This window comes from Aphelocoma coerulescens, chromosome 1 (assembly GCF_041296385.1).
Source record: "Aphelocoma coerulescens isolate FSJ_1873_10779 chromosome 1, UR_Acoe_1.0, whole genome shotgun sequence".
NCBI classification, from domain to species: Eukaryota; Metazoa; Chordata; class Aves; order Passeriformes; family Corvidae; genus Aphelocoma; species Aphelocoma coerulescens.
In genome coordinates this window covers 31,024,231-31,033,896 of record NC_091013.1, presented here as the reverse complement: position 1 = coordinate 31,033,896, position 9,666 = coordinate 31,024,231, and the positions used below count along the sequence as shown (strand labels likewise).

At 45.1% G+C, this 9,666-nt stretch overlaps 1 protein-coding gene across 1 annotated transcript; it reads left to right on the top strand.

Annotated features, from left to right (window-relative positions):
* Positions 1-2,091: 2,091 nt before the first annotated feature.
* On the top strand, positions 2,092-8,481 carry PDCL3 (phosducin like 3). Its single transcript, XM_069005811.1, has 6 exons — positions 2,092-2,196; positions 3,555-3,684; positions 4,826-4,916; positions 5,574-5,717; positions 6,570-6,778; positions 8,080-8,481. Exons 1-6 carry the CDS (start codon positions 2,191-2,193, stop codon positions 8,220-8,222), a joined length of 723 nt encoding a protein of 240 aa, XP_068861912.1. The 5' UTR covers positions 2,092-2,190; the 3' UTR covers positions 8,223-8,481.
* The last annotated feature ends 1,185 nt before the right edge of the window (positions 8,482-9,666 follow it).

The following is a 9,666-nucleotide window of genomic DNA, read 5'->3' as shown; positions in this document are numbered from 1 at the left end:
CTTTTTATTAGCAACATTTTCTCTTCATCAGTGGGTCACCTGGATAATTAATTAGTCATTTGCACACATGCTTAATCTTCCTTCACCTATCCCTGATTTGGGGCAAAATGAAGAAATATGTTCCAGCTGCTGAGAAGCAAATTCTCTGGGGTGAGGGGGAAGAAGGCAGGCTGTCTCCGAGGGCTGATCCATAGCTACATTTCAGTCTCACTAGGACACTGCCAGTTCTCACCCACTCTGGCTGGAGTATTTCTGTCTGTACGCTATGTGTAAAAACAGTCCTCTCCTTCCTGATGAAGCTGGATAAAAAAAGTACATAGGGAAAGTGGGCTTTATAAATATATTTTTAGTTGGGTGGGAGGGGGAAACTGTGTTTTGCTTTACATGTGTCCTGCCTGGGCAGAGTAATGCTTGGTTCACATTGTGTCTGAGCCCCACCAAGTGATGTGATGGGGCTGCTCCTAAGATTTAGGCTTCTGCCCCCTCTTCTGGTAACTCTGTCGCAGATGGGGCTCAGGGTTTACTGTGGTTCTGGGTGCTTGGCTAGTTCCTCTCAGTTCACCTGGGCAAAAATCTCACCTCAGGCAAAGGAATATTTTTGAGCACCTTTTAAAAAAATGAGTGCCTGCTCATACTCTTTCTGTGTTTGTTTTCTGGCATTCAAAGTAGGTTCCAACCAGCAACATACAAGAGCCAACAGCCAACAGTGTGAACAGAAGATGACTATTTAAACCAGAAGGTACTCTCAGAAGCCCAGGCTCTGGCAAAACATTCAGACAACAGAACTGTCATGAGCAGCTCAGCCTTTGGTTCTGCCTGCCAGACACCAACTGTGGGTCAGAGCCTCAGAGCACCTGTATTTGTGGCACTCACCCACTTTTCCCACAAGGATGAGCATTTAGTCCAAGCTGAGTGAGGTTGAGCTTCCCACCACCTCAGGGCATTGGACAACTGGTATGGGGTACCCTCCGCATCTCCAAATGCTCACCATAAGGACTGATGTCCTCTCAAAGGACAGCTGTCCATTTCTTCTCATTCAAAGGCAGAAAAGGAGACTGTGCCTTCCCTTCAGTAACCCAGACTTAGCATAGGGAAAGTGGCCAGCCCACTTCAGAATGGCTGGCTGTTAATGGACTGCCCAGGATCTTACAACATGTGGAAGTAGGGCTCCTGAATTTTCATTTCAGCCCTTGCCAGAGCTGAGACAGTCCTTCCTCCACACACCCAAACACAGTCTTAAGGCCTGCTGGCAGATTCTTTAGGGTCCTTTTCTGGGGACTGAGATCTGGGCTCCCCCTTTCTGGGTGAGCATCCTGCCCATTGGGCTAGAGCATAAAAAGAGGGGAAGGGAGGCAGGAGCAGGTCTCTTCCCTCTTCTCTGCTATGTGTCTTTGAGAAGCAAGGTGAAAAGAGCTACTCAGTTCTTTGAAAGGGCAGGCCTAGGTGCCCATTTGTATGGAATGAGGTGTTGATCTCAAGCAGATTTGGGTCACCACACTCGACACACTTCTCAGTGTTTTCTGAGTGATACTTTAACTTGGACTCAAAACCGAAATAAAAGTAACTACCTAGAGACAAAGTTCTGGTAATGTTAGTTGGCTAACAACTAACAATATTACAAGTACAGCTAATTATGCCTAATAAGAGTAGATAATACAGCCTTGATTGCTTATTTTATTTTTAACAGATCAGGGAAAGAAAAATAAGCAGATAAACCAGTGGGGAAATAAAGCAGGGTATGAAATGCAAACGGATAAAAAAGGCTCAGTGAAGTGGAAAGAGAAAAGTTACAGGGAATCACGGAAAAAGACTGGAATGGAGCACGGTGGGTCATCTCCACCCTCCCTGCTCAAGCACGGTTATTCTAGGCCCGGCTGGATGGGACTTTGAGCAACCTAGTTTACTGGAAGGTATCTCTGTCCACAGCAGGGGGATTTATGATCTTTAGGATGCCTTTCAACCCAAACAATTCCGCGACCCTTTCCAAGCGCCCATGCCGGCCCGGGGCCTCCCGCCGCCGGGACCAGCCTTATTAGGCGGTGCGGGAAGCGGCGCCCGCCCCGCGCCCGCCCCGCCCGGGAGCGCCGCCTCCTCCGGCCGCGCCGCGCACGCCGGGACCGGCCCTGCCCGGCCTTGCCCAGCGCCGCCGCCGCTGCCCGGGCACGGCCCCGGCTCGGCCCCGCCGGCACGATGCAGGTGAGCAGCCGCGGTGCCCCCGTGTCCTCGCACCCGGCCGTGTGCGGGCGGTGCTGTGGGGCAAGCCCGGCCGGGCCGAGGGCTGGGGCCCCGCCGACAGCCACGGGCCGCCCTCCCCGGCCGAGTGCCCGGGGCAGCCGGGGTGGGGGCGGCCCGGGTTCGTGCCGCTCTCTCGGGGCGGACGTGGCTGTTACGCGGCGGTGTTGTTCGGAGCTCCGTGGCTGGGTTTGTGGCGATTTGTTGCTTTTTTTGCGAGTACAGTAGTTATTTCACTACTGTAGTGAGCGGGTGGGCGTTTCAGGCAGTGCATCAGCGTGTTAGTAAACGATAGTAAATGCGGGGTCGAGGGAAAGGTGACCACGGTCAGAGACAGAAAACAAACAATATTTGGTGTTCTGTGTGCTGAGCTACATTGTTCTCTTTATTTATTTATTCTTTTTCTTCTCCCCCTCTGTTTCCTACCCCTCCCTTCCTGTCCCGGTAGCCCATAAGTGCTGGGGTTTAGTCTGGGAAGAGATACGGTTATATGGATGGGAACAGACCTAGTGTAAGGTCTACTGATACAAGCTATAGCAAACCAATAGGCGCGTTCAGTTTACAAAGTGGACCTAGGCCAAGATAGCAAGGAAGCACAGTCAGCCTGTGGGTGCTTAACACTGGATTTTTTGTATTTTAAAAATTAAAATTGCCTGCTAAATAGGAAAACCTTACACTGAGATTTTCAACAATACACGAGGGCCTGTTGGCCTTGTTTTGCAGCATTATTGCAACTATTTTACAGTGAAGTCTCAGGAATAGTTTAGCTGTAGATTTACATCTGAATCCTTAGCAATGGGCTTGGCTGACAGAGACTGCTTGCTTTTCTCTAAGCACTCACATGGTCACTCTGACTTGAATCTAAGGAGACTTCGCGTGTACTGAGAATTAGGTCTGTAAGGTTGGTGCCTGTGTATGTCTTGTCACTAGTGCTTCCTGATGCAGTGACCATTGATTTGGTGGCCTGTCCTGCTGAGGGTCTATAAGGGAGCCCTTTGGCCAGCATGCTTCCCTGTCACCCAGCTGATACCCTCTCCTTTCATTGCACTTTGTTAGAGATACAGCAGTGGTTACAATGCTTCAAACCGTGGTACCCAACCAAGGCCTCCTGAGGTATGTGCTGTGAGTGGGAGGGAATAAAACAAAATCAGTCTTCGTGGTGCTGCAGGTCTGGGGCTGAAAAGAAGCCCCAGCATCAGGAGGATTCGCGCTGTGACTTTCTTGTACCATCCATCCAGTTACCAGTTTAGCCACTGTGTTGAGTTCTGGAAGTGGTAAAGTTCATTTTGAAGAAATATCATCCATATGTTGTTCTGTTCCAGGATCCAAATAAAGACACAGAGTGGAATGACATTCTGCGCAAGAAAGGTATCCTTCCTCCAAAGGAAAACTTGGAGGAACAGGAACGTGCAAAGGAAGAAGAGCAGTTTGCCATCCTTCAGAAATCTCTTGGTGAGTGACCAGCCAACTCAGGCAGCCACACAACAAGCCTTGGAATGGCTTCTGGGGGAAGCTTTTTCAAAGAAATGGCCAGCAGCAATGTTTATATGCTTGTAAAGCAATGTGTCGTTTTCCAGGTCTGTAGGGATACCAGAGCTTCATCTGTGCAGGGTGATCAGCTGATAATGGTATCAAACAAATACATTCCTGAACACATGGATTCTTCCAGCACAGGAAAGCTTTGTTCTTCATGTCAGCTCTGTATTTTTATGGAAGTAAATGTTTGAAAACATTTTTGAAATGTTTGTAAACATGTTTGAAAACAGAAACAAGAACAATGCAAAGGGAGTCTGGCAGGTGAAGTGCATGTCTGTGCTGCAGCTGCTAAACTTGAAAGCTTGTGCAGGTAGTTGGATGCCAGTCTAGGCAGCCTTCAGCTCAGAGGCTTTTCCATAATATTCTTTCCACCTATATATCTAAAGCACATAGCACTTTCTAAAAATCCAGTAGGAATAATAACGACAGGTTGAGAAAGCAGGGGCTGCTCAGCCTGCAGAAGAGAAGGCTTGGGGGAGAACTGTAGCACATTCCAGTGCCAAAGGGACTGACAAGAGAGCTGGGGAGGGACTTTTTAGAATCATAGAACAGAATCATAGAATATCCTGAGCTGGAAGGGACCCACAAGGATCACTGAAGTCCCAACTCCTAAGGGCAATTCCAGCTTTATGATACCATGTAGTGGTAGATAGGACAAGGGAGAATAGCCTTAAGATGAAGGAGAGTAGGCTTAGATTAGATGTTAAGAAGAAATTCTTTGTTGTGAGTGTGGTGAGGCACTGGAACAGGTTGCCCAGAGAAGCTGTGGATGTCCCATTGCTGGAAGTGTTCAAGGCCAGGCTGGATGGGGCTTTGAGCAACTTGGTCTAGTGAAAGGTGTCCCTGCCCTTGGCCAGAGGGGTGGGAACTGGATGGTCTTCAAGGTCCCTTTCAACCCAAGCCATTCTATTATTGTAGGATAATACTCAAAAAAATCCACCCCATGTTTCCTATTAATCTGTCCTTAGAGTAAATAAATTCTGTTGGATTGATAAAAGCTGATGAGTTTTAATCCTGGAATGAGGTTTTTGCTGATTTGATGTTTCTTCCATTTTAGTGAAAACTTATGAGGACATGACTCTGGAAGAGCTAGAAGAGAATGAAGACGAATTTAATGAGGAAGATGAGAAAGCTATTGAAATGTACAGGTCAGAGCAGCTTGCAGAACTTGGCTTTAATGATAATTGGAGGGTCTTTCTTTTATATGCTTTTAGATATTGTTGAAGAGAAAGAATGTTTTTAGGATGATGGAAAAAAGGGGTTGTGTTTCTGGTCTCTTGTGGAGCTTCTAAGTGTCTTTAAAAGGATAACAGTGTTTGAATTCACTATCCTTTATCTACAACCTAGCTTTGCAGAGATAATGTGCACCTGCTGAGTGCATGGCTGGGGATCCTGAGAGCTTTGAAAATCACCTCCAATATTTCCTAATTTTTGTGTGAATGAGATTAAGGTGCTGCAGATTTGCATAATTAGTGTTGGTTTCCGTTTATCTCTTAACCTCTCTCATGGTTTTTGCCATTTAGTTTTGTAGTGTATTGCCTGCAGAAGAAATGTCTAGTGAGGCCAGAAATGAGGAGAAAAAAGCATTTCTAAAAACATAGTTGTACTTCTTGCATGTCGGTGGTTTTAACTTACAATGCAAATACAAGAGCATCTACTGTGTCATTTTGCTTTCACTGCTCTGGGGTTAGAAGAAGTTTGTAGTGTGTCTCTGAAGTCTAGGTTTCAACCAGCTCCTTCAAGTGTTGTTCTGTCAAAAAAATGCTTCTAATCACAAGATGTCTTTTCCATTCCTGGCTATTCAGGCAGCAAAGGTTAGCAGAAATGAAGGCAGCTCAAATGAAGAATAAATTCGGGGAAGTCTTGGAGATTTCGGGAAAAGATTATGTTCAAGAGGTTACAAAAGCTGGAAAAGGTATATGGGTAGTCTTGCACCTCTACAGACAAGGGTAAGAATTTGTTTTTAACCATTAAACCTTGCACTGTCAATAGCTGAAAATGTTCCAAGGTAAATTTGTAGTTATTGTGGAACTAAGGACTGATTCTGGAGTTCTAAGAAATAAAAACAAATTAGTAATTTCAATACTGTTGATTCAAGACTGCTGGACTTCATTTTAGAATGATGGAACCATGAATTGGCTTTTTTATACATTGATACGACACAGCATGATGTGTACCATACAGCTGCCATAGAGGTAGCTGCTGCCACTGAAATATCCAAGCTGTGGAAATTATTCTGGATTAAATGCAAGGGGCAGTGAATAAGAAGGATCAATGTGTATTTAGCTTGGTTTCTAGTGGCATACAAATGGAGTGAGCAAGCTTTCCAGTCCTGTCACCATGACAGAAAACCTTGTCAAAAAGGTCTGTTAAGTTGCTAGAATTTTTTTGAAGGGTTATAAATACTTGCTGTTGTTCTTTGTCTCTAATTTCCTCACAGGTGTTGATCATCATTTGCATGCTTTCTTCCAGGAGCAGCTTTTCTTTTTATTTTGCCCTTGCTCATGAAATTTCTAAGTATCTTAAATTCCTAAGTTTCCCTGTATGTAATGGGGATAGAGGGGAAGGCTGCATTAGTAATATATTAAAACAAAACCCTACCACACACCACAATCTCAGTGGTGCTGATCTCCTTTGAGTCCTGGAATACTGGACAACAAAAGTATTCAGAAGTTGCTTCTGGTACTTTTGTTTTTCCAGAAACTCATCAATCTGATATTTCTGACCTTTCTTCTGGAGATGTTTACTTTTGAATTGTCTTGTGTTTTTTCCTTATGTGTGTGTGTTTCTGTTCTTCACAGAATTCCACTCTGTGCCTTAATAAATCAACATATGAGTGAGCTTGCAAAGAAGTTCAGAGATGTGAAATTCATCAAAGCCATCTCTACCACCTGCATTCCCAACTACCCCGATAAGAACCTGCCTACAATATTTGTGTACCTGGAGGGAGACATCAGAGCTCAGTTCATTGGGCCTTTGGTGTTCGGTGGCATGAACCTGACACGGGATGGTGAGTGGCTGCATCTCTGGTCTTCCGAAGGCAAAGCAAAACTGTTTTGCTGGGAATGAGAGAAATGGAGCTTAGGAAGAGAAGGGAGGTACTGAAAATCATAGTAGATTTTTTTTCACCCCTATGGCTCAACCACTTGGCTATCTTGTACAAGCCAACATACAGAGATTTGTCTTGTGTGTCTAACTGTTTATGCCCTGTGTTGGGTGAAACAAATTTTGCTGGATATATTAAAGGGTAAACAGTACCCATGCATGTTCTTTGGGTGTCTTGGACATGAATGATTGCCCTTGCCTGCAGTGATAATCTGTGCACTTGCCTATTGGACTGTAGGGCTCTTTGTTTCATTTTTAAGACGATGGCATATGTTTGTCTGTTGTTCCTGACTGAGTCAGCTTAATTCAGTCATCGCAGGAAGCTGTGCACTGAAATTTCTGCACTTTCGTCTTCCTTCCTTCTCCCCTAGGCCAGGTGCCTTCCACTGGAGATTAAAGAAAGTGTGAGGTTGGATTCATTATTCTGTAGCATCTGAAGGAAATTAGATTTGATTATATGATTGTCAGCAGGAGTAGGAGAAGGATTTCAACTGTATGTGTTGTATTGACTTTCTACCACTTCTGGGAAGCAATCCAGTCCAATTTGGGCCTACTGCTGGTGGTGGTCTCTCTTTACTGTCTTGAGGAACTAATATTTAGTGTGCAATGTAGAGGCAAAGGGGTGAATTCTATTTACAAGGTACATCCCTGAAAAATACCTATAATTCAGATGTGTACATGAAATTTCCACAATTTTTTGCCCTTTATTAAATTTATTTCCTGCGTCTTCTGATTGTGGTGAACTCAGTGTACGATGGGAACAGCTGTAATGTACGAGCAGTATTCCTTCACTGGCAATAGATGTGCAAACACGTCTTCTGCCCTTATGTGCTTAGAAGGAGGTACCATTCATTTTCACTGGGAGAGTTGCCTCTAAAGCTGCTGCTCTGTATCCATCACCTCTTCTGCACTCCTGGTTGCAGGGTGGTACTGGGGATGTCACTGGTGGGTTGCAGAGCAGTACCCTGACCTCTGTGCCCTGGGCTGAGACCTGTGCCAGCACTAGGGACTGGGAAAGGAGGACTTGGTTGGAACAGGTGTGGTAAACAGGGCAGGAGCTTGGCTCTGGTTGTGGAAGAAGGGGAGGAGGACCCTAGTGTGGTGGTGGTGGTGGTAGGGTGATAAGGGAAGTCAGCTGGGGAGTGAAGGGTGGGCTTTCTCTAGTTTGCTCCTGTACATTCATGACTCTTGTTTTGCACTGCACAGAATTGGAGTGGAAGATTTCAGAGTCGGGTGCCATCAAGACAGACCTCGAAGAGAACCCCAGGAAGCAGATTCAGGACCAGCTCATGTCCTCAATCAGGGCGTGTGTCCCAGCCAGGGGCGACAGTGACTCAGAGGATGACTAATTCCTGCGACTGCATCCAGACTGATGCAGTGCACTTGCAGCCAGTGTTCCCACCTCAAGCACTGGAGACACTCCTCAAGGCCTTGCTGAGCCCCAGAAGGGTCACCTTTCAATATGTTCATTCTAGAAACCTCTAGAAACTAAAAACATTTCTGTTTTTTAAAAATTGCAGCTTCACTTAAGATGCTGAAAGACATTTTGTATAGTGAAGCCTGAGGAAATCTTACTCAAGAGTTTTAAAATACAGACATGAGTAGAAACGGGTCTCTTGTTATTATTTTCATAGTAAATTGCTGACTTCTTAAAAAAAATTGAAATATGAAGTGGTCTTAAGCACACTGTTTTTAACAAGCTTAAGTTGTACAAATCAAATCTAAATAGCTGCTCTTAAATAATTGCTTATGGCACTTAGATGGGCCATCTCTTAGCCCACTGTGCTCAGACTTCTGACAGCCTGGACTTCACAGAGAGCTGGGGGAGGGATACCCACGGTATGGGTGCTTCTGAAAGTAGTACGTGGTCCTCTGCAGAGATGTGCTGGCACCAGAGGGTCAACAAGAGGCTGTAAGCTGGGACCCTGTGCATCTTGAGAGAGGCCTTGTGGATGGCCAGCCTCTCCTGGGACCTGCTGAGTCCAGAACTCCACTTTGAGTTAGCAGCACTATTTTGCCTTTCACAAGGGCTGAACTTCCTGCACCATCTTGCCTGCTAATTGCAGAATAAAACATAAGTTGGTGGTGCTCAAGTGTGAAACTGCTGATTTCTTCCACAACATCAGAAGTCAGGTGTTCTTGCAGTAGTGCCATTGCCAAATGGGAGGGAGGATGATGTTTGAGGAACTGAGATCTTGCTATATGAAAGATTTCTATCTTCTAGCTACAGTAACAGTAACTGAAGCCTTAGAAGAGTATAACCTTAAATACCACCTTGATTATGGATCTGCTGACACTGGGAGCTGCTTGATTATTTTGGGTCGGATTTAATGTCCACCTACACTTTCAGCTGGTCTACACTCAGGCTAACAATCTCCAAGAGCTTTTGCTAATGAGGCTGCCCCAATGACATTTTGTTACATTGCTGGTGGATTCTCTGGGTAGATGGTACAGAATGCAATACTCAATAAGAAGTGATATTTTTAAAACTTTTTTTTATTAGTTCGTAGTGACTTTCAAGCATGATTCCTGCATTCTCAGACAAATCAGCGTGTAGACCAAACAACAAAAAACTGTTCCTTCAGGTGAGCTTGTAAGATCCTGATGGAGAGCTTCCTCTTTGAGATGTGAATGGTGATTTGAGTCTCACTTGTGTCTTTTCTCTTATGTGGTTTTTGGCAGAATAGCTAAAACATTAATCTTGTGCAAGTGAGCTAAATGCAGCACAATAGAAGCTGATAAATCCTGAATATTATTATATAGCAGCATTCCTCATGACTATCCCATTTGGGA

What these genes read in the sequence shown, in the direction of transcription:
- PDCL3 (XM_069005811.1), top strand. An exon ending in CATCCTTCAGAAATCTCTTG is followed by an intron (nt 3,685 to 4,825) that starts GTGAGTGACCAG and finishes CTTCCATTTTAG; the next exon opens with TGAAAACTTATGAGGACATG. An exon ending in TTGCACCTCTACAGACAAGG is followed by an intron (nt 5,718 to 6,569) that starts GTAAGAATTTGT and finishes TGTTCTTCACAG; the next exon opens with AATTCCACTCTGTGCCTTAA.